At 55.6% G+C, this 24,294-nt stretch overlaps 1 protein-coding gene across 1 annotated transcript in view; it reads left to right on the top strand.

Annotated features, from left to right (window-relative positions):
* LOC121330748 (uncharacterized protein C1orf21 homolog) overlaps positions 1-24,294 on the top strand; it is a 40,990-nt gene that overhangs the window by 11,627 nt on the left and 5,069 nt on the right. The window contains exons 2-4 of the mRNA XM_041277466.1: positions 9,376-9,736; positions 14,911-14,979; positions 23,644-23,714. Coding sequence (XP_041133400.1) covers positions 9,512-9,736; positions 14,911-14,979; positions 23,644-23,714 — 365 coding nt within the window. The 5' untranslated portion in view covers positions 9,376-9,511. The remainder of the gene's footprint in view (positions 1-9,375; positions 9,737-14,910; positions 14,980-23,643; positions 23,715-24,294) is intronic.

The raw sequence follows: 24,294 nt of genomic DNA, 5'->3' as shown, positions 1-24,294 counted from the left end.
GTGTGTGTGTGAGGTGCCCACTCCTGCGTGGAGCGCATAGAGAGAGAGAAGCTAGGAGAGATATAGAGAGAGAGATAGACAATACCACACACACATCACTCCACGGTTAGAACGGGGTAGCGAGAGCGAGATGTAGAATACAAAACACCACCCACACCTCCACGGTGAGGTACGGGGCGCGAGAGATAGGAGAGAGTAGAGAAGGATCAGATTACAAATAACACCACGACACACACTTCCACGTGAGAACGGGCGCGCAGATCGATAAGCAGATAGAGAAGCGAGAGAGATAGAGAGAAGACACATAACACCACACACACAACTCCACGGTTAGGACGGGGAGCTAGAGACTACGTCGCTCTCTCTCTCTCTCTCTCTCTGTCTATTTGTTAAAAAAACTATCTCTCTCTCTCTTGTTTATTGTGGTGTGTGTGTGAGGTGCCACTCCTGCCCCCCCCTCTCTCTCTCCTCTCTCTCGTCTCTCTGGGAGTGGTTTGTGTGGAGTGAGGGCTGAGTACTGTGCCTGAGTAAAACTTTCAGAAGTTGAAGTTATGTTCTTTTTGTACATGTTTAGTTTTGTTTATTTATTTTTATAAAGGGTTTGGGTCGTTGACCCGCAGGCAGGGATTTAAATGTATTCCTGATAGAAGCATTGCGGCCCCCCACCCAAGTCATTGCCGACCCCCGCCCCCTCGCAGTCATTGCGCGACCCCCTCTCACAGTCATTGCCACCCCCCGCACAGTCATTGGTGTGTGTGTGTGTGAGGTGCCACTCCTGCCCTCTCTCCTTCATTGCCCAGCCCCCCCCCCAAGGTCATTGCCGGCCCCCCCCCCGCAAGTCATTGATGACCGCCCCCCGCCAAGTCATTGCCTCCCCCCCAAGTCATTGCCCGGGGGGGGGGGGTCAGTAACGGCCGGGGCTCGCAAGTCATTGTCGCCCCCCCCAAGACATGGTCCGCCCGCAAGTCATTGTCCCCCCCCGCAAGTCATTGCCCCCCCGGAGTCTTGCCCCCCCAGCAAGTGGAGCATTGTCGCCCCCCCACTCAAGTCATTGTCGCCCCCCCCCAGCAAGTCATTCCCCCCCGCAAGTCATTGCCGGCCCCCCGCAAGTGTCATTGCCGCCCCCCCAAAGTCATTGCCCCCCCCCCAAGTCATTGCCGCCTCCCCCGCAAGTCATTTGTCTCCGGTAACAACCCGTCAAGTCATGTGCCCCCCCGCAGTCTTTGCACCCCCCCCGCAAAGTCATTGCCCCCCCCGCAGTTCATTGCGCCCCCCCACAAGTCATGTGTCGTTGCCGCCCCGCAAGTCATTGCCGCCCCACCCGCAAGGTCATTGTCGCCCCCGCCACAAGTCATTGCCCGCCCTCACAAGTCATTGTCGCCACCCCCCGCGCAATCATTGTCCGCCCCCCCCCCAGTCATTCCTCCTCCCCCCGCAATGTCATTGTCCCACCACTCCCCCACAATGTCCATTGTCCCCCCACCCACAGTCATTTGCCGCCCCCCCTACACAAGTCAGTTGTCGCCCCCCCCCAAGTCATTGCCTCCCCCCGCAAGTCTTGTGCCCAGTCAAGTCATTGCGCCCCCCCCACAAGTCATTTGCCCCCCCCCACAAGTCAATTGCCGCCCCCTCCCAAGTCTGTTCTCCCCCCCCCCAAGATCATTGTTCCCCCCCCACAAGTCATTGTCGCCCCCCCCCAGTCTTGGTTGCCCCCCCCGCAAGTCATTGCTTCGCCCCTCCCACAAAGTCATTGCCCCCCACATTCAGTCGCCCCCCCCACAAGTTCATTTCGGCCCCCCCCCACAAGTCATTTCCCCCCCCCAGTCTTTTCCCCCGCGCCCAGTCGCCAGCCTCCCCCCTCGCAAGTCTCTTGTCGCCCCCCACACAAGTCATTGCCCTCCCCCCCAAGTCATTGCCGCCCCCCCCCCAAGTCATTGTCCGACCCCCCCCGACGTCATTGTCCCCCCCGCCGGCAAGTCATTGTCCGCCCCCCTCAAGTCATTTGTCCCCCCCCCCCCAAAGTCATTGCCCCCCCCCCCACAAGTCATTTGCCGCGCGCCCCAAGATCTGGCCAAGTCAACGCCCCCAGTCATTGTCGCCCCCCCCAATCATTGCCACCCCCACAGTCATCTCATAGTCCCCCCCCTGCAAGGCATTGTCGGGGGCCCCCCCCACAAGTAATGTGCCCACCCACCGCAAGTCATTGTCCGCCCGTCCCCCCTCAAGTCATTTCCGCCACCCCCACAAGTCATTTGCCCCCCCCCTACAAGTCATTGCCGCTCCCCCCACAAGTGTCATGTGTCGCCGACCCCCCCAAGTCATTGCCCCCCTCGCACACATTGTCTCACCCCACGCGGGAAGTCATTGTCGCCCCCCCCACAGTGTCATTGTCCCCCCCCGCAAGGCATTTCTCGACCCCGCAAGTCATTGTCGCGCCCCCCACAAGTCATTTGCCACACCCCACACCAAGGTCATTGCCGCCCCCGCCCCAGTGCACTTAGAGGATCCGCCCCCCCCCACAAGGTCATTGTCGCCCCCCCCAACCAGTCATTGCGCCCCCCCCCAAGTACATTGCCGCCCCCCCTCAAGTCATTGTCGCCCCCGCCGCAGTCATGACCCCCCCCCACAAGTCAGTGCTCCTCCCCCCCCCAAGTCATTGTCGCCCCCCCGCAAGTCATTCGCCCCCCCCCACACAAGTCATTTCGCCCCCCCACAAGTCTTGCCCCCCCTCACAAGGTCATTGTCGCCCCCCTCACAGTCATTGCCGCCCCACAGGTGAGTCATTGCCGCCCCCACCCCAAGTCATTTCGCCCCCCCGCAAGTCAATGGTCCGCCCACCCCCAAATCAGGCATTTTCGCCCCCCGCAATGTCATTGCGCGCCCCCCCACAAGTCATTGGCCCCCCCACAAAGTCATTGCCGCCCCCCCCTCCCAGTGTTCTTTTCCGCCCCCCCCACATAGTCATTGGCCCCCGCCGACAAGTCATTGCCCGCCCACCCCCCCGCAAGTCATTGCCGCTCCGCCCCCCCACAAGTCTGCTGCCCCCGCCACAAGTTCATGCTGTCCCCCCCCCCCAACCGGCATTTGTCTCACCCCCCTCAAGTCATTTGTTGCCCCCCCCCACAAGTCATTGTCCCGACGCAAGGGGCGTCCCCCAGTCACAAGTCGGGCCACACCCGCAAAGTCTTGTCCCCCCCCCCCACAAGTCTTTTCCCCCCCAAGTCATTGTCCCCGCCCCTCACAAGTCATTTTTCGCCCCCCGTCAAGGCATTGTCGCACCCCCCCCCGCAAGGTCGGATTATCGCCCCCCTCACAAGTCATTTTGTCCGCCCCCCCACAAGTCCGTTGCCTCCCCCACAATCAGTCATTGCCACGCCCCCCCCCCAAGTCATTGTCGCCCCCTCCGCCAGGCATGTCATTGCCCCCCCCCCAAGTCATGGTCGCCCCCCCCACAAGTCATTGCCCGCCCCCCACGCAGGTCATTTCCTGCCCCCGTCCAAGTTCATTTGCCCGCCCCCCCGCAACAGGCATTGCCCCCCCCCCACAAGTCATTGCCGCCCCCCCCACAGCATTGGGGGGGGGGGGTGGGGGTGGCGGGGGGTAAAGACGCCCCCAACAAGTCATTTCTCCCCCCCCAAGTCATTGCCGCCCCCCCCCCTCAAGTCATTGCTACCCCCCGCACAGTCTTTTCGCCCCCCCCCCCACAAGGGCCTTGTCAGTCCCCCCCTCAAGTCATTGCCCCCCCTACACAAGTCCTTGTCTACCCCCCCCACAGTCATGTCCCCCCACCACAAAGGCATTGGTTCCCCCACCCCAAGGCATATGCCGCCCCCCCCACAAGTCATTGTCGCCCCACCCACCCCCGCAAGTGTTCCCCCCCGCCAGTCACAGTCGCCCCCCAAGTCAGGTTCGCCCGCCCGCCCAAGTCATTGTCGCCCCCCGCCAAGTCATTGTCGCCCCCCTCCCCAGGAAACACCAGGCATGGCCCCCCCCCAGTATGCCCGCCCCCCCCCCAAGTCATTGTCGCCCCCCCCACAAGGCATTTGCCCCCCCCACAAGTCATTGCCGCCCCCTCCCAAGTCATTGTCGCCCCCCCACAAGTCATGGCGCCCCGGCGCCCCACCGTCATTGCCGCCCCCCCCCCTCCCAAGCACCAAGTCATTGTCGCCCCCCGCAAGTCATTGTCGCCCCCCCCCCACAAGTCATTGCCCCCCGCAAGTCATCCCCCCCTCACAAAGTCTTCCCGCCTCCCCCCCGCAAGTCATTTGCGCCAACCACCCCCCCTCAAGCATTGTCCCCCTCACAAGTCATTGGTTCCCCCCACCACAGTCAGTTGCCCCCCCACAAGGTCATTGCCGCCCCCCCCCAAGTCATTGTCGCGGGGGGGGGGGGTTTCAGTTAACAGGGGCCCCCCCAGCTGGGGGACCCCACAACGATTGGGCCAGCTGGGGGGGACAGCGGCATTGCGCGCCCCCCCCGTAAGTCAGCTTGCCGCCCCCCGCGCAAAGCGCGAGCTGCCGCCGACCCCCCCGCAAGTCATCGTCCCCCTCCCCCGCGCCACAAGTCATTGCCCCCCCCCACAAGTCATTTGCCGCCGCCCCCCCTCAAGTCATTGCCGCCCCCACCCACAGATTTCATTGCCGCCGCCCCACCCCCTAGTCATTGTCGCCCCCCCCGCAGCATGGGTCTACAAAAGTAAATAAAACAGTAATCGTCATGAGGGACACGCAAGTCATTCCCCGGCCCAAGTCATGTCGCCCCCCCACGGGGCGTTTGCCCCCCGCAAGTCATTGCCGCCCCCCCTCGCCGTGTTGCATTGCCGCCCCCCCCCCCGCAAGTCATTGCAGCTTTTCCCCCACGAAGTCATTGTCGTAAATGCAGCCGAGCGGGGTGCATCAGGTCGCCCCCCCCAGTCATTGGTGTCGCCCCCCGCAGTCTTTTCGCCCCCCCCCACAAGTTCCTCATAAAAACCCCGCGTCATTGTCGCCGGACCCCCCTCAAGTCATTTGTCTCCCCCCCCGCACGTCAGTTTTCGGGGGCCCCCCCCCAAAGTTCATTGTCGCCCCCCGCACAAGTGGATTGTCCCCCCCCACACAGTGGGGGGCGGGGGGGTCCACAACGTTCAGAGTACCCCCCCACCACCAGTCATTTGTCCCCCCCCACAAGGTCATTGGCTTCCCCCCCATCAGTTCTTGTCGCCCCCCCGGAGTCTGCGGAGCCCCTGACAGCGGATCGTGGCGCGTCGGGGGGCGTTCATAGTCATTGTCGGTTTGTCTATTACTGCGGGGGCCCCCCCGCAGTCTAAGTAAAACATAACAAGACAGCCCCCCCGTTCAGTCAACAGCGCACCGGTTGGGGGGGGTGTTTCAGTTAACCCTGTGACCAAGTCATTTGAACCTGGGGGTGGGGGGGTGTTCAAGTAACAGTGCGGCCCAGCAAGGCAATTGCCCCCCACAAGTCGTTCAAGTAACCGCCCCCCAAGTGGTTTGTCGCCCCCCCAGCAACAGTCAGTGGGGGGTCGTTTCCCCCACCCACCCCCCCCAGCAAGTCATAAGGGAAGGCCCCCCGCAGTCATTCCGTGGGGGGGGGGGGCGTTCAGTAACAGGGGGGGGGTGTTTGTTAGTTGTTGGTGAAAAGATTAGACACGGAAATATAAAATCTGCTGCAAGAGTGAATGCAGTGGCTCTCAAGTATTCACCCCCCCCTTGGACTTTTCCACATTTATTGTGTTACAACATGGAATCAAAATGGATTTAATTAAGAGTTTTTACCACCAATCAACACAAAAAAATCCCATAATGTCAAAGCGAAAAAATAAAATCTACAAATTGTTCTAAATTAATTACAAATATAAAACAGAAAATAATTGATTGCATAAGTATTCACCCCCTTTGCTATGACACACCTAAATAAGCTCTGGTGCAACCAATTGTCTTTAGAAGTCACATAATTAGTTGAATGGAGTCCTCCTGTGTGCAATTAAGGTGTTTCACATGATTTCAGGTTAAATACACCTGTCTCTGGGAGGTCCCACAGTTGGTTAGTACAGTTCCTAACAAAAACTACATCATGGAATGTTTTTGAATGTAAGTACTCAGAACTGGTCCTTGTAAGTGGGCGGGTTTAGTCCTTATTCAGAATTTTCGTGGTTAGTCCCACATCCTATATTTTTTGTAACGGTTCGATAACTTATGAGTCCATTATTAAGAAATGGAGAGAATATGGCATAGCTGTGCATCTGTCTAGAACAGGCCGTCCTCAACAACTGAGTATCCGGGCGAGAAGGGCAATAGTCAGGGAGGCCACCAAGAGGCCTGTGGCAACTCTAAAGGAGTTAGTCTTCCACAGCTGAGCTGGGAGACACTGTGCATACGGCAACAATAGCCCGGGTGCTTCACAAAACTGGCCTTTATGGGAGAGTGGCAAGAAAGCCATTGTTGTAAAAAACTTGCATCAAATCTCAGCTAGAGTTTGCCAGAAGGCATGTGGGAGACTCTGATGAGACCAAAATAGAGCTTTTTGGCCTCAACATTAAGCACTATGTTTGGCGCAAGCCTAACACCGCACATCATCCTGAGAACAGCATCCCTACCGTGAAGCATGGTGGTGGAGGCATCATGCTATGGGGATGCTTCTCTGCGTCAGGGCCAGGAAAGCTTGTGAAGTTAGATTCGTAAGACCCCAGAAGCTCTGAAAAACTATTTGCTACAAACTTTTGGCTTTGGGCCTAATTTCTTTTGTTTCATTTCCCTGTTATACAGTAATGTTTTTAGTGTTTTGAAAATGAATAACAGCTTGAGCTGTCCGTTTCCAGTGTACAGAGGGATTCGTCAGGGATACTCCCTATCAGGCATGCTGGCAGCCTCTCTACTGTACCTCTGCTTTATCAGCTTAGGAGTAAACTGGCTGGTCTGATAATACCTTCTGCAACTAATGCTCTTCCAGTCAAACTGTCTGCCTATACTGATGACATTAATATCTTATCACTAGTCATGCTGATGTGTCAGCACTAAGAGACAGTCTGGAAATCTTTCAGAAAGCCTCATCGGCCATGGTGAACTAGGGGAAGTGCAGCACATTCCTGTCAGGGGAGTGGCGTGGAGCCCCCCCCCCCGCCCTCCCTCAGCTGTTGCGCTGGGGGAAGACTGTGATCAAGGCTCTGGGAGTCTTACCTGGGAGGACAGCAGTATGAATCCAAGAACTGGGGGACTTAAAAGAAAAGGTTAAGGGAAAGCTACAATGTTGGTGGTGGCTGATACCTCGGCTGTCATAGAAGGGGAGAGTTCTTGTGATCAACAGCCTGGTGATCCTCCCCCAGCACTGATAAATGAGATCCAGAGAGTGCTACTAGAGTTTTTTTAGGAATGGCTATCACTGGCTAAAGCCAGCTGTCTTGTACTAATGAAGGGGGTCAAGGGTTAGTAGATGTGCACAGTCGTGTGGCTACTTTCTGATTGCTGTTTTTACCTGAGCTGAGCTGGAGAGACATTGCCTTCCCTTTCCTGCACAGTGAGGGGGCTGGGCTGGAATCGGCAACTGTTTTTAATAAATCTATCTCAGCTAGACACCAATGAACTCCCAGATTTCTATAAGAAAAAAAATATTTATTTTTTAACTCCTTGTTCCCTGCAGATGGTTTCCAGTCTGGGGCGTTGTGCTCTAGGTTTGCAAAAGAGGGCATTACAAAACTAAAAGTCTTACTGCTGGTGAGCATTGGGAGGTGGAGAGAGGTGGAAAGCCTGGCCAGACAGCTTGGAATTCACTCACTCCGATTTCTAGAGAATGTTTTGAAAAATCTCAGAGAGACTTTCTCCCCTAGGGTTAGAGGCACTGATGAACAAGAGTTGGCTTGCCTTTCTTTCCTAGTGTCCCCTGCTATTCCTGAAAACCTCAGGGAAGGATTGTACAGTACTGAGAGATTGCAACAGCTCTTCTGAAAGAAAATGGAGATTAGACAAAGGGGCATTTAGAACAGAAAATAGGAGACACCTTTTTACACAGAGAATCGTGAGGGTCTGGAATCAACTCCCCAGTAATGTTGTTGAAGCTGACACCCTGGGATCCTTCAAGAAGCTGCTTGATGAGATTCTGGGATCAATAAGCTACTAACAACCAAACGAGCAAGATGGGCCGAATGGCCTCCTCTCGTTTGTAAACTTTCTTATTTTCTTATGTTCTAAAAGGAGCTGTACACTGTCTGTGTTAAGTGTATCGTGAATGCGCTGAAGACACTGCCTGACACCAGGTGGAGGGCTCGTGGACTGTACAGACAGCACTGCTCTGGCCTGGGGGTCCTTATATAAAGCGCCTTTGCCTGAGCGCTCAGGAGATCTACAGTGGCGCATTCTTCACAGCATCGTCGCCACTGGGCTCCATGTCCACTGTGTTGACCCAGCGGTTAGTAAAGACTCTGCTTTTGTGGAGAGGAAGAAACACTGTTTCATCTTTTTACTGACTGCAGAAGGCTGGACCCTTTGTTTAATGTTATTACTGAGTTGCTGAATTGTGTCACAAGACACGATTTAAAAGTATTTTAATTAATTTTATATTTGGCCAAAGAAAACTAGCAATCTGTAAAACCAGGAAAAACAAGCTGCAGGGGTTGGGAATTTATAACGCTGCATTAGTGTTGAAATTGTTAAAGCGAGAATTCAAATTGATTTTGTTTATTTTTCTTCAGTCCATGTCTTACAGAGTTTTCAGCAGCGTTGCTGTGTGAATGAGGGGTTGTTTGTGCTGGGGGAAGAGGGAGAGCTACAGTTTTTTGTGTGAAATAATCAGGATGTATGCATGTATATACAGATTTATCTAATTGGGGGAAAAAAATATATATATAAGATTTGCTTTATTATATAATCTTGTTTATTAGTTGAATTTTGTGTTTTTATTGTAAATTATATTTTTTAAATGTTTTTTCAGATATTTTTCTCTCTCGTTTGTTGTGGTGTGTGAGAGGTGCCACCCCTGACCCTCTCTCTCTCTCTCCTTCCTTTCGTCTGTCTGTGGTGTGTGAGAGGTCTCTTTCCCCTCTACCCTCTCTCTCTCTCTCCCCTCTCTCCTCCCGTTTGTTGTGGTGTGTGAGAGGTGCCACCCCTGACCCTCTCTCTCTCTCTCCTCCCTTCGTTTGTTGTCTTCTCCAAAACTCCTCCCAAACTCTCCTCGTATTCACTGGGGACGGAGAGAGAAGAGTGAGAGGAGGGATGGAAGAGCTCCTCACAAAACCCCATACACGTCTCGTAACCAACGGTGGGGAGACTCCAGCTCTCCCTCTCTCCCTCTCTCCCTCTCTGCTCTCTCTTAATCTCTCTCTCCTACCCTCTCTCTCCCTAGAGGGGAGTAGAGAGAAAAGAGAACCCCAAAAAACGAAAAGTCTAGGTGCTGGAGGGAGGAGGAGGAGTGCGGAGGCCCTTGGCTCACTCACCCATCCGCCCGCCCGTGTGTAGTCTTGTAGTCTGCGGGCCCCAGGAGATGCTCTGTGGGCCCCTCACTCTGGAGCTGCCTGCCTGACACCATGGGCTGCACCTCAGCCAAGCACATGTCCGCCGTGCCGAGCGAGGAGGAGGAGGGGGGGGGGGGCAAGGCCAAGGCCTACCAGAACGGGGACGCCTTCGGGGGTGAGCTCTCCTCTCTGAATCCCAGAGCCCTCGGGGGCTTTCAGAGCAGCACGGTTTCTTTATTTCATGAGAGGCAGACGTTCAAGTGCAGCAAAAATAAAATGACGGTTCACATGGAATTGTAATGCATGTTTAGATTGAGGTGGGAAGGCAGGGAGGTAGGAAGGGTGAGCTCTGCTGGGAATTCACTGCTGTGTGTCTCTACTGGGCTAGTTTGGGTAAACGGTTTAATGGGTAAATAGATTTCAGGATGTTCGACAGCCAAATTGCAGCTCCTTGCCATCCCGTCTGCATCTCTCCTGAGTGAAGAAGGTTCCAGTTAAAACCCTGTGAAGTGCATCCCTGTGCTGGAGGCTGAGCAGAGCTGTGGGTGTGCTAATGGGGGGGTTCCCAATGAGACTCGGACACATAGTCTCTGTCTACCTCCCAAGTCCCCTCTCCTCTCCCTCTCTCCTCTCTCCTCTCCTCTCTCTCCCCTCTCCCCTCTCCTCTCCTCTCTCTCCCCTATCTCCCCTCTCTCTCCTCTCTCTCCTCTCCTCTCGTTTCTCCTCTCTTCTCTGGAGAGTGATGAGAAGTGGATATAGTGGAGCACTGAAGGAGATATGGAGAGAAGAGCTGGCCCAGAGATAGATGGGGACATACGAGAGGGTCTAGAGAGAGAGATTAGTCGCGCGCGGAGTCGATTATATAGTAGAAGATGAGCGAGCTAGTTTCTAGAGAGGTAAAGTTAGAAGAGAGGAGACGAGAGCTGGGAATTAGATGAGAGGATAGGGATCTGAAGAAGGAGATAGGGTTCAATGTACGAGGGATTAATGTAAGGGAGAGTACAAATCAAAAGGGGGATAGATTCTGATCATTTCGAGGGGCGGAGAGGAGAGGTAGTCGTGAGATAAGTGGAGAGAGGTGCTCGCGCGGGGCTAAGAGGTGATATGAGGCGATGATAGGCGAGTAGAGGTCGCCGCTAGACTCGGAGTTGATAGGAGGGGATGGAGAGGGTAGCTCTCTCTCCCCTCTCCCCTCTCTCTGTCTCCTCTCCCCTCTCTCTCTCTCCCTTCCTCTCTCCTCTCTCTCTCCTCTCCCTCTCCTCTCTTTTCTCCTCTCTCCTCTCCTCTATCTCTCCTCTCTCTCCCTCTCTCCTCTCTCTCTCATCTCTTCTCTCTCTCTCTCTCTCTCTCTCCTTCACTCTCTCTCTCTCTGTCTCTCCCCTCTCCCTCCTCTCTCCCTCTCTCCTTCCCTCTGCTCTCCTCTCTCCTCTCTCCTCTCCTCTCCTCTCTTCTCTCTCTCTCAGAGAGGAGATAGGCTCTCTCTCTCCCCTCTCTCTCCTCTCTCCTCTCTCCCTCCTCTCTCCTCTCCTCCTCTCTCCTCTCCTCCTCTCCTCTCTCCTCTCTCCTCTCTCCTCTCTCCCTCTCCTCCTCTCTCTCCTCTCTCTCCCTCTCTCTCCTCTCCTCTCTCTCTCTCCTCTCTCTCCTCTCTCTCCCCTCTCTCTCCCCTCTCTCCTCTCTCTCTCTCTCTCTCTCTCTCTCTCCTCTCTCTCTCTCTCCTCTCTCTCCTCTCTCTCCCCTCTCTCTCCTCTCTCCTCTCCTCTCCTCTCCTCTCCTCTTTGGCTCTGTTCCCACAGAGTGCTGCCGTTGCTTCACAGAGTCAGATGTTCAGGCTGAGTCAGTAAAGCCCTCTGGGACCAGCGTCGTGTCTTGGGGCGATTAGGACGACTGCAGTGCTTTAAAATAGCTGTGCATTGATTTTGCATTGCTAACATCCAGATAGTGTTTCAAACACTGAAAACAGTGCGGCACAGATATTTGTTTATTTGAGCTCCATTTAGAGTTCAGAAACATGCTTTAAATAGTCTTTGATTCTGTGCAGGGATGATAATAAAACTCCTGTTGCTCAGCACTGTCACACATTCCAGGCTTTACTACCAGCTTGATTAGCCCCAGTGTGTCTTATTAAGCTCACAGTGAAAGCCAAGAATGATTCAAGCTGCAATGTAATTTCCATCTGTGCTGTTTGATTGAGAAAGCAGCAACAGGTTTAGCTTTTTGTATGTCTCTGTCCCCGTTGGAGGCTGGGGTCCAGCGTGTCTCTCCTGTTGGAGGCTGGGGTCCAGCGTGTCTCTCCTGTTGGAGGCTGGGGTCCAGCGTGTCTCTCCTGTTGGAGGCTGGGGTCCAGCGTGTCTCTCCTGTTGGAGGCTGGGGTCCAGCGTGTCTCTCCTGTTGGAGGCTGGGGTCCAGCGTGTCTCTCCTGTTGGAGGCTGGGGTCCAGCGTGTCTCTCCTGTTGGAGGCTGGGGTCCAGCGTGTCTCTCCTGTTGGAGGCTGGGGTCCAGCGTGTCTCTCCTGTTGGAGGCTGGGGTCCAGCGTGTCTCTCCTGTTGGAGGCTGGGGTCCAGCTTGTCTCTCCTGTTGGAGGCTGGGGTCCAGCTTGTCTCTCCTGTTGGTTGGATGATAATGTGAGCGGGTACGTAGCGCGGTACTCGGACTGGCTGGCTGGCTGACTCACTGACTAACTGGACAGTTTGGAGTGTCTATTGAAAGATGTCTGTTTAGAAAGGTACAGTAGATGGGTGTCTGAACAGCCCAATGCAAAGTGCCACGAAATGTTACCGCATCAAAGCTCTGTGCTGGTGTCAGGGTCGCTGTATTGGAACTGCAGGGCTCTGCCACTGGATAGAAGCATCAGGTAAGCCATTGATCTCCGAGGAGCGGAGCAGGCCACTCTGGAGCCTAGGACAGGCAGGCAGCGTGCAGTCCTGTGAAATTAACAAGAGGAGCCAGTGTGCCCTGAGAGGTTCTAGCACAGACCTGTATTAAAGTGCAGTAAAACTGCTTCATTCAGTCAGAGAAAAACTGAAATTCAGGTGTTGGCTGCTGGGAATGACTTGGGAATAAAGTGCCTCTCTCCATCCCTCTCCCTGTCTCAGGCCATCTGTCTTCTTGCCCCTCCCTGTCTCAGGCCATCTGTCTTCCTGCCCCTCTGTATCCCTGTCCCAGTCCCTGCCTTCTCCCTGCTTGCATGCTGTAACTTGAGGCTTCTTGCTGACTTGCCTGTGACATGCAGCCAAGCTGCAGTTGGCTGTGTGTTTGCATGCAGCCAAGCTGCAGTTGGCTGTGTGTTTGCATGCAGCCATCAGGGGTCAGTGTGTTTACACAGGATGGGCTGACAGGAGGGGGGCATGACGGGGTAGACAGCCCCGCCCTTCAATTGAAATCATTATGGGATGGCATCCTTTGCACTGCCAGGCTGTCCTGTGAATAGCGCACTGTCCTCCTGCACTGCCAGGCTGTCCTGTGAATAGCGCACTGTCCTCCTGCACTGCCAGGCTGTCCTGTGAATAGCGCACTGTCCTCCTGCACTGCCAGGCTGTCCTGTGAATAGCGCACTGTCCTCCTGCACTGCCAGGCTGTCCTGTGAATAGCGCACTGTCCTCCTGCACTGCCAGGCTGTCCTGTGAATAGCGCACTGTCCTCCTGCACTGCCAGGCTGTCCTGTGAATAGCGCACTGTCCTCCTGCACTGCCAGGCTGTCCTGTGAATAGCGCACTGTCCTCCTGCACTGCCAGGCTGTCCTGTGAATAGCGCACTGTCCTCCTGCACTGCCAGGCTGTCCTGTGAATAGCGCACTGTCCTCCTGCACTGCCAGGCTGTCCTGTGAATAGCGCACTGTCCTCCTGCACTGCCAGGCTGTCCTGTGAATAGCGCACTGTCCTCCTGCACTGCCAGGCTGTCCTGTGAATAGCGCACTGTCCTCCTGCACTGCCAGGCTGTCCTGTGAATAGCGCACTGTCCTCCTGCACTGCCAGGCTGTCCTGTGAATAGCGCACTGTCCTCCTGCACTGCCAGGCTGTCCTGTGAATAGCGCACTGTCCTCCTGCACTGCCAGGCTGTCCTGTGAATAGCGCACTGTCCTCCTGCACTGCCAGGCTGTCCTGTGAATAGCGCACTGTCCTCCTGCACTGCCAGGCTGCCCTGTGAATAGCGCACTGTCCTCCTGCACTGCCAGGCTGTCCTGTGAATAGCGCACTGTCCTCCTGCACTGCCAGGCTGTCCTGTGAATAGCGCACTGTCCTCCTGCACTGCCAGGCTGTCCTGTGAATAGCGCACTGTCCTCCTGCACTGCCAGGCTGTCCTGTGAATAGCGCACTGTCCTCCTGCACTGCCAGGCTGTCCTGTGAATAGCGCACTGTCCTTCTGCACTGCCAGGCTGTCCTGTGAATAGCGCACTGTCCTTCTGCACTGCCAGGCTGTCCTGTGAATAGCGCACTGCCCTCCTGCACTGCCAGGCTGCCCTGTGAATAAAGGACTGTCCTCCTGCACTGCCAGGCTGTCCTGTGAATAGCGCACTGTCCTCCTGCACTGCCAGGCTGCCCTGTGAATAGCGCACTGTCCTCCTGCACTGCCAGGCTGTCCTGTGAATAGCGCACTGTCCTCCTGCACTGCCAGGCTGTCCTGTGAATAGCGCACTGTCCTCCTGCACTGCCAGGCTGTCCTGTGAATAGCGCACTGTCCTCCTGCACTGCCAGGCTGTCCTGTGAATAGCGCACTGTCCTCCTGCACTGCCAGGCTGTCCTGTGAATAGCGCACTGTCCTCCTGCACTGCCAGGCTGTCCTGTGAATAGCGCACTGTCCTCCTGCACTGCCAGGCTGTCCTGTGAATAGCGCACTGTCCTCCTGCACTGCCAGGCTGTCACCGATTGTTTGTTCAATTCCAGAAATAAAGCGGATTTTAATTTTTGATTCTACAGTGAAAACTTTCTTGGACTATTGAGTGCAGTAGAGGGGTGTGCTTTGCAATATTACAACACTTCTTCTGATACATCTATCTATCTATATACCAGTGAAAACTTTCTTGGACTATTGAGTGCAGTAGAGGGGAGTGCTTTGCAATATTACAACACTTCTTCTGATACATCTATCTATCTATATAGGAGTAGAGAACTCCCGTTCCACCTCCTCCATCACTTTATGTACTCCTCCCTCTACCTCTACCTTCTTCATCACTGTCGTGATCTTGGTCCTCTTGACGCACACACAACCAGTCTTAGGTCCTCTCCTACCACCACTTAGGGAGGTTTCAGCAGGAGATGGGAGGGGAGAGGGAGAGGAGAGGAGAGGGGAGGGGAGGGGGGGAGGAGAGGGGAGCCTCATTCATAAGTCTGACATCTTCACCATCATCACTGTCGTTATCTTGGTCCTCTTGAGCCAAGAAGGGGAGGGGAGAGGAGAGGGGAGGAGGGGAGAGGAGAGGAGAGGAGATTACTTTACTTCTGCCTTCACTGCTCGGTGTCTTGGTCCTCTTGTAGGGGGAGGGGAGAGGAGAGGAGAGGAGAGGAGATGAAGACGGAGTGACAGCACAGAACCAGGAGAACCTGGTGGAGGGGAGAGGAGAGGGGGGAGGAGGGGAGGAGGAGAGTGGGAGAGAGGAGGGAGTCATCTTGGTCCCTTGGACCACTTCGCTCCCCTCCCCCTCTCCTCGCCCTCCTCTCCTCTCCCTACTTTACGCACTGAACCTCTTCACTGTGAGATGGGAGGGTAGAGGAGAGTCTTGGTCCTCCTTTGGACCACTCTCCCCTCCCCCCTTGCTCCCGCTCCTCCAGTAGAGAAGTCTGTAGGGGATTCGAGTATGTAAGATCCCGATGAATACAGAGTCTCCTCTCCTATCCTCACCGTAGAACCTGGTGAGCTGGTTCCGATAGGACTCTGTTAGTCAACCAATATAACGCACCTCACCGGACGGGTGGCGAGGGATACCTCCTTGTGTCAATGAAGAGGATTGAGAAGGGGGGGGGGGAGGGGAGGGGAGGGGGTGAGGTGAATGGGGGGGGGGGGGCACGGGGGGGGAGGTAGGGAGGGGGGATGGGGGGGGGGGGGGGGAGTGAAGGCAGGGGAGGGGAGAGGAGAGGAGAGGAGGTGAGGTGAAGACAAAGTGACAGCACACAACCAGGACAACCTGGTGAGAGGGGGGAGGGGGAGGGGAGGAGGTGGTTGTTTCCTTCTTGACCCAACCCCCCCTCCGTTAAGGACAACCTGGTAGGAGGGGGGGGGGAAGGGGGGGGGAGGGGGGGGGGGGGGGGGGGGGGAATGTCGGGGGGGGGGGGGGGGGGGGGGGGGGGGGGGGGGTTGAAGTTCACGGGGGTGTGAGGAGGTAAAACAGCCGAGGACAGGCAATAAGGGTAGAACAACACTCGGTATTCTAGGGGAGTGGATAGGTGACGAGGAGATGGAAACAAAGGAGGATCCCTGTCCTATTTCACCACTTCGGGGGGGGGGGGGAGGGGGGGGTGGGGGGGGGGGGGGGGGGGAGGGGGGGGGGGGGGGGGGGGGGGAAGGGGGGGGGGGGGGGGGGGGGGGGGTGGGGGGGAAACACAGAAGGGCCGTGGGGTTAGAAGAACTACCCCCCCCCGTTCGGACGACACACCTCCCCTGTTTCCTTTTTTCCCTAATTTCAAATGCGCCCCCCCTCCACAGTAGGAGGAGAAAAATGGGCGGCACAAACAAGTCGGGAAAAAAACATTGAGGGGGGGGGGGGGGGGGGGGGGGGGGGGGGGGGGGGCGGGAGGGGGGGGTGGGGGGGGGGGGGGTGGGGGGGGGGACGGGGGGGGGGGGGGAGAGGGGTGGGGAGGGGGGGCTGTCGTGGTTGTTTGCTGTTTGTTTAAACTGAACCAAAAACTTTTGTCGGTGAAACCCCGCTCCCTCCCTCCCCCTTTCTATCCTCCAAATAAACCCCAACCCAAGGAGGGGAGGGGGAGGAGGGGTGGAGGAAAGGAGGAGGGAGAGGAGAGGGGGTGGGGGGGGAGACAAAAAAAAGGGGGGGACAGATCCCCCATTGCATTCCCTCCCTCCCCCTTTCCTTACAGGCCTGGAATGGTAAAACTCAAACCCAAAACAGGGGGGGAGGGGGGGAAAAGGGGGGGGGGGGTGGGGGGGTGGGAGGAAATGGGTGGGGCTTGTCTCACCTTGGGGGGTAGGGGGGAAATTAGGGGGGGGGGGGGGGGGGTGGAGGGGAGGAGGGTAGTGTGGGGAAGGAGACAGAAAAAGATCTATAATCAGGTTAAATCAAAAGGGACTAAAACCCTCAGGAACTCAGTGGTCGGGCAGGGGGGGGAAGGGGAGGTTTGGGTCCTCGGTACATATCTCAAAATAAGGGGGAGGTGAAAGGAAAAAAAAAAGTTTGGAGAGCCGGAGGGGGGGGGAGGGGGGGGAAGGGGGGGGGGGATGGAGGGGGGGGGGGGGGGTAAAGGGGGGGGGGGGGGGGGGGGGGCCTGGGGAGGGGGGGGGGAGGGGGGGGAGAGCATTGGGGGGAGGGGGGACGGAGCAGAGGGGGGGGGGGGAGAGCCAGGAAAAGGGGGGCTCGTGGGGGGGGAATAGGGGGGGGGGGGGATAAAGGGAATATTGATGAAAAGAAGGGGAGGGAAGGAGGAAGGGGAAAAGGTAAAGGGCAGAGGGAGGGAGGGGGGGGAGAGGGGAAAGGGGGGGGGGGGGGGGGGGGAAGGGGGAGGGGGGGGACGTCGAGATGGTCAGGGAAGAGGCGCAGGGGAGGGGGGTTGGTCCGGAAAGAGATGAGAGAGGAAAGAGAGAAGGGGGGGGAGCAGAAAGAGGAAAAAGGAGGGGGGGAAGGGAAAGAAAGAGGAAACGAGGGAGAAAAGGAAAAAAAAAAGAAGGGAAAGTGGGAGGGGGGCTCCCCCCTTCTTCCCATCTTCGAAGAGGAGGAAGAAGTGAAAGAAGGAGGGAGAAGAAAGCTCTGAGGGGAAGGGAGGGACAAGAGAAAAAGGGGGAAGGAGCTGAGGAGGTAGTTGGGAGAGGGGGGGAGGGGGAAATAGGGAGACAACCTCATGGAAGCACAAAAAAACAGGGAAGTACGAGGGAGGGAAAGAAAGGGAGGGGGAGGAAGAGTGTCCTTCGTGAAGGAAGGAAAGAAAGAGGGAAGGGGGGAGTCTGAAAAGGGGGGGGAAGGGGGAGAAAGGACTCGATGAGAAGGAAAGGGTCCCTGCAGTTGTCTGAAATCAGGGGAAGGAGCTTTTCCTTTCCCTCGAAGGAGGACTAAAATCGGGAGGGGAGGAGAAGAATGGGGAAGAGAGGAAAAAATAAGGGGTTGAGTGAAGGAAGGGAGGGGGATAGGAAAAGGGGGGGAGGGGGGAGGGAGGGGGGGGGGGAAAAAAAAAGAGTGGGGAAAAAGGGAAGGGGAAAAGGTGTGGGAAAAAAGGATCTCTCGAAAGGGGGAGAAAACAGGTGGATGGTGAGGGTGGGACTATGAAGAGGAAAGGGGAAGGAGAGGAAAAGTGTCGAAGAGAAAAGGGGAGTGGGAGGGAAGGGAACAAGATGCGGGAAAAGGAAAAGGGGGGGAAAAAAAAAAACAAGGAGAGAGGGAGAGGAGAAGGGAGAGAGGGGGGAAAAAGGGAGGAGGGGGGAAGAAGACGGAGAGGAAGGAAAATGGGAGGAAGGGAAGGGGGAAGGAAAAGGAGGAGGAAGAGGACGGGAAAGGAGGCGTAGGGAAAGGGGGGGCCCCAAATTCTGGGGGGAAAAGAAGGAATCCTATGGGGGGGGGGGAGAAAGAAGATCAGGTGATCCCTCGGCCTGGGAAAACAAACGTCCTACTCTACGGAGAGGGAACATGTTCCTTCCCCTTGAAAAGGGGAGATAGATCTCACGCCCCCCCCTTCAGAAAAGAAGTGAGGGAAAAAAAGAGGGGGAGAGGGGAGGGTGCACGACTTCCCTAGGGGGGGAGAGAAGAGAAGGTCCCGGAAGGAGAGCTCCAGGGAAGGTTGAGCGACGGTGGGGGAAAGTGCGGGGGGGAAGATGGGAGAGAGGAAAGGAGGAGAGAAAAGAGAAGAAAAGGGAGAGGTAGGGCGGGGAAGGAGCCCCGGGGGGGGGGGAGGGAAGAGGGAGGGGGGAAAAAAAGGGAAAAGAAAGAGCCTCCGCTTCCCTCCCCTTCCCCTGAGGTCCCGAAAGTGAGGGAGGAAAAAAAAAAAAAAGGAGGGGGGGGGGGGGGGGGAGGGACAAGGGGGGAGGAAAAAGGAAAGAAGAAAGAGGAAAGGGGGGGAGGAAAAGTGGGGAATGGGGAAGGAGAAAAGCAGGAAAGAAAAAAAGAGGTCTTCTCACATCTTCCCCCCTTTCCCTCCCCCCCCTTCCAAGGGAAAGAAAAAAAAACTCAAGGGGGGGGGGAAAAAAAAAAAAGAAAAAAAGGGAGGGAAAGGGGGGGGGGGGGGAAGGGGAAAGAAAAAAAAAAGGGGAGGGGGGGGGGAAAGTCCCCAAGGTGGGGGGGGGGGGAGCGAAAGTGAAATGAGACATGCGGAGGGGGAGGAAGGGCTGGGAGAGAAAGGAAGGAGGAGTTCAGAGAAGGAGGAGGACAGGAAAGTGGTGTGAAAAGGGGGACTCGAGATGGGAGGGGAAAGGGGGAGGAAGTAGAGGAGAGAGAGGAGAGGGGAAGGCGTTAAAAGTGAGGGGGAGGAGAGGGGAGGAGGGGCTCTTTCTGAGAGAAGACCGTGTCTTGTCCTGTACCCCGGTGTCGTTACCTCCCTTCGCAAATCCTAGCCAGAAGAGGGAATACAAAAATTATAAAATAACAAAACCTAAATTTTCTTTTAAAGGGAGGGGGAAAAAAAGGACCGGGTCAAGAAAGAGGAAGAAGGAGGAAGAAGGGAAGGTGGGAGACAAGGGGAGAGGAGGGAGAAAAAAGGAGGAGGAAGGCAGAGGGGGAAAAATAAAAGGAGAAAAGAGGGGAAAAATGAGGGAAGAGAAAAGGAAGGGGAGGGAAAGACCGACTCCCTTCCTAAGCCTCTTTACCAAAAACCACTAAGGGAGACCAAACTCAAGGAGGGGGAAAACATTTCAGAAAGGGTCAGAAATCGCGACTCACCCTCAGAGAAACTCGCCCTTTGCCTTCCTTCTGGAAGGAGGGGAGGGGGAAGGGGTGGATCTCATCAGGATGTGAGAATTCAGAGAAAGACGCGCGTTTATTGAAAGAGGACATTCACCGAACCCCACCAACATTCTGAAGACAGGTGTTCGACTCAGGATCCTTCATGTCCACTGCCCCTTCACACCCATAATGGAGGGGGGGGGGGGAAGAAAGAGATCCTCAAGGAGGGGAGGAAAAGGGACTGGTCCTCTACCTGGGGAAAGGGGTGAGGAGTAGCAGACCTTCCCTTTACCACACACACTACAATGCAGCTGGATTCTGTGCTTCATGTGGAGGACAGAAGTGAGGAGACTATCTGTAAATGTAGTTTTAATAAATGAATGGAGGGTGTGGATGTGAGATATTCCCATCATGCAGCAGGAGAGCACAGGAGGGGAGAGGGAGCTTTACAGTGCATATCACTGCAGTGAGAGGGGGAGGAGGGGGGGGGGGAGGGGGAAGGGGGGAAAGCTTTCCTCTTCCAGAGTGGAAAGAGGGGTGGAAAACGGAGTTATGAGAGAGAACCTCTGTCGTGCCACTCGTCTCGAAAGGTAAATTATTTTGTGAACGTGAATACTCCTACTAAAATGCTATGTTTAAGACCAGTTCATCCCTTTTTTTTCACCTATTTTAGGGATCCCTAGGCAACTCCTGTCTAAACCTGTCATTCTCTTAAAAGGGAAAAAGAATCGATTGGGGGAAGCCAATGGGGATAAGGAAAAAAAAATAAAAAGGAAAAACAAAAAGTGGAGAGGATCTGAGGCCTTGTTTAAAGTACTCTGGAAAGGGGAGAAAAAGAGGCAAGGACGAGACTATATGATTCGCCCCCCCCGAGGGAGAACCCTTTCAGAGTTAGGGAACTTCATCTGCGGGTGAGGACCGGCCGTACTGGCCCATCCTAGGGGGATTCTGAGATCCCCGAAAAGAAAGGAGACGGAGACTGAACGTGGAGGAGGAAGAAGGGGGGAGGTGAGGGGAGGGGAGGGGTATCGTTGAAGACCGTGGACGGGACATATACATGGAGGATGGGCATGAAACTGAGACTGCTGGAGGGAGATTCTCGAGCAAAGAGTAAAGAGGGGGACAGAGGGGAGGAGGAGAGGAAAGAGTAAAGGGGGGGAGAAGAGGGAAGAAGCTAAGAAAAAAGGGCGGAGAGGTTGCTAGCACATCCTGAGGAAAAAAAGGGATTTACAGCTCCCGAAAAAGAGCGGCCCAGGGAAAACCAGCTCTTCCCCTCCCCTAATCTTCTTCTTCCCCTTTCCCTATTAAACCCATGTCTGGACTCACCCCCTCTCCACGAGGATGGAGGGGGGAGAAATAGGAAAGCTCCGTCAAGCGTTCTCATAAGAGAGAAAAGGAGGGGGGAACTCAGGGTTGAAGAGAGGGTAGAAAGTCGTCCTTTAATGGGGTCGAGAATAGGGGCCCCATAGACTCCCCCCTCCCCCTTTCGGAATTTCGGATAAGAGCATTAGAGTTCGCTCCGTTGGGAGTCAGAAAGAAGAGCCTCCTCTTGGGTCATTCCTCCCCCGGGCTTTCTGCGGCTCCAGGGGTAGTATCGTAAAAAATAGTCCCTCAAGAAGGAGCCCGCACTACGGGTAACTCTCGTTCTCGACACTTGAAGGGCTCGCCTCAGTCGTTAGCTAGAGGGAGAGGCCTCTGGAGGTGTTAAAAAGTAAGTAACTCAGGACTTAAGCAAAAGGGCTTCTACCTCAGCTCCGTCTTTTTAATCTCTCATCGCGGGGAACTTGGGAGGCCTGAGGAAAGAATTCTGAAACCGGGGGAGAGGAGGCTCTACACCGGGAAAAGAGGTGTTCATCCTTTTGGAAGGGGGGGGAAAAAAATTTTTTTAAAAAAAAAAACGCAATCAAAGAGAAGGGTCCACAGAAAACTCCTTCAAGGGAGGACACGAGGATCGCGAGAGAAGGAAAAAGAAATTCGGGTTTGAGAGAGTTACTAGAGTTAGTGTAAGGCAACCTACTTTCCTATCTCACTCCTCGGGGATCCTCTCGTCTTAGACCTGGAGCCAGGCGTGTTCACCCTAGCTCCGGAGGTTTTTATTTTTTTTTTTTTTTTCAAAACTTGGAAAAAAAAAAAACTACACCTTTTTCCTTTCCTTCTGACCGTTCCCTTCGTTTTTCCCTTAGGGTCCCTTTCATTCTCCTCTTCCCTCCTAGGGGAAGGGGGGCTAAAAAAGAAAGGAAAGGAGGCCTTCACCCGTCTTTTCCATTCCATTCTACCCTTCCTTCTCTCTCGAAGGGGGGGGGGGAAGGGGAAAAGAGAAGTGGGGGAGGGTGGTGGGGGGGGGGGGGGAAGGGAAGAAATAAAACCCTCCTGGGGAGAGGGCCTGGGGGGAACTCTCGGAGGGGCGGTCGGAAGTGGGAGTGGGGGACTCCGTTTCCGGAGAAAGAGAAAAATCCTCCCTTCAGACTCCCCGTGGAGATAGAGAATCCTCCGAAGACCTTCCGAGAGAGGGAGGAATGAATGGTCCCCTCCCTACTCCTCTTCCTAAGGACTCTCTCCTCTCCCTCCTAGGAGGGGGGGGAGAAAAGCTCCCCGGAGAAGGGGAAGGAAAAAGAGGGGTGGGGGAGAGATGAAAAGGATGGGAGGGGGGGTGGAGAAAAAGGAGAGAAAAAGAAAGGGGAACTTCTCTCGTCCCCTCTCTCCTCATCTCTCCTTACTGGGGGGAAGAAAAAGGGAAAAGAAAGAGAGAGGGAAAAAAAAAAAAGAAAGGGAAAGTTCCTTTTCCTTCCCTCGGAAGGGAGAGGAATTAAGCTTATCCTTTCCCTTTCTCACTCCTCGGCCCCCTCTCCCTTCCACAGAACCAGGAGATCCTGGGAGAGGGTAGGAGTAGTGGAGAGAAGAGCTTGAAGGGGATGAGGAATGGGGGGAGGAATTGAGACAGATCTGACAGCACCGTGGTGTTGGTCCCCTGGAGGTGAGGAGAGGAGAAGAGGAGAGGAGAGGGGAGAAGAGAGAGAGAGAGAACAAATCAACCAGACAACCTGGTCGGAGAGGAGAGGACACTTTAGGAAATCATTAGCTCTGGGAAAGGAGGAGAGGAGGAGAGCTGACTCCTCGTGCCTCACATGTCGGAACCAGGTGGTCCTCTAGGAGGGAGAGGGGAGGGGGGAGAGGAGAGGGGAGAGGGGAGGAGAGGAGAGACAGAGTGACAGCACAGGGATCGGGACAGAGGGAGAGGGGAGGGGAGAGGAGAGGAGGAGGGGGGGAGGATTGGAAGACGGAGTAGCACCACACAACCAGGAGCACCTGGGGAGAGGGGTGAGGAGTAGCAGACCTTCCCTTTACCACACACACTACAATGCAGCTGGATTCTGTGCTTCATGTGGAGGACAGAAGTGAGGAGACTATCTGTAAATGTAGTTTTAATAAATGAATGGAGGGTGTGGATGTGAGATATTCCCATCATGCAGCAGATCCAACTCAAACCACTACTCCACTGACAGCCACTGAAGCACAGCATGAGTGGAGAATCCCAGCCCAGCTTTACAGTGCATATCACTGCAGTGAGAGCAGGAGGAAATGAAAGGGCTTGTCTCACCTTGAGACCTGCTGCTGAAACCCAGTCCAGCAGCACTGAGCTAGAGCCACGCCGCGCCCACACAGGAGAGCCAGAGAGGGAGGAGAGCAGGAATGGGAGCCGCGCCCACACAGGAGAGCCGGAGAGGGAGGAGAGCAGGAATGGGAGCCGCGCCCACACAGGAGAGCCGGAGAGGGAGGAGAGCAGGAATGGGAGCCGCGCCCACACAGGAGAGCCGGAGAGGGAGGAGAGCAGGAATGGGAGCCACGCCCACACAGGAGAGCCGGAGAGGGAGGAGAGCAGGAATGGGAGCCGCGCCCACACAGGAGAGCCGGAGAGGGAGGAGAGCAGGAATGGGAGCCGCGCCCACACAGGAGAGACGGAGAGGGAGGAGAGCAGGAATGGGAGCCGTGCCCACACAGGAGAGACGGAGGGTGATAGAGGGAGCCTGCCTGAGCAGTTACGGACTCGCAGCCTGTGAATCTCTCTCTTTCGCTCTCTCTCTCTCTCCACTCCACCCTCTTCCCTGGAGCTGCAGTGCAGATAGCCTTGTGTAGTCTCTTGTGACTATGTGCAGCACAGAGTGTGTGTCTGTTTCAGGAAAAAAGTGCTTCTTCGAACCGGAGCAAATCCCAGAAGGATGGATCTGGAGCAAATTCACAAAGAGCCAAGTAAGTGTGTGTGTGTGTTGTGTGTACTCTGTGACTGTCAGTGTGTGTGTGTGTGTGTGACTCTGTGCAGCTCAGTGTGTGTGTGTGTGTGTGTGCAGTGTGTGTGTGTGTGTGTCTGTGTGGTGTGTGTGTGTGTGTGAGGATACATGTCACACACACACACACCACACGACACTGTCACACACGTCGAGTCACACACACGTCACAGTGTGTGTGTGTGACTCTGTGCAGCTGTCCGTCGACAGCTCACCTCCCCTCCTCCCCGCGCACCCTTCGTGTCCACACACCACAGCACACAACCAGACACAGTCCCTTGTGTGTGTGTGTGTGTGTGTGTGTGCAGCTCAGTGTGTATGTGTGTGTGTGTGCAGCTCAGTGTGTGTGTGTGACTCTGTGCAGCACAGTGGCGTGTGACACCTGTCACAGCCCTCAGTACAGGGGTGTGTGTGTGTGTGTGTGTGTGTGTGTGCACTGTGCAGGACAACCTGTGTGAGAGTGTGTGTGTCTGTGTGTGTGTGTGTGACTGTGTGTGTGTGTCAGGTGTGTGTTGTGTGTGACTGTGTGTTGTGTGTGTGTGTGT

The sequence above is a fragment of the Polyodon spathula genome, chromosome 18, assembly GCF_017654505.1.
Source record: "Polyodon spathula isolate WHYD16114869_AA chromosome 18, ASM1765450v1, whole genome shotgun sequence".
Classification (NCBI taxonomy): Eukaryota; Metazoa; Chordata; class Actinopteri; order Acipenseriformes; family Polyodontidae; genus Polyodon; species Polyodon spathula.
This window is presented reverse-complemented; position numbering and strand designations above follow the sequence as displayed.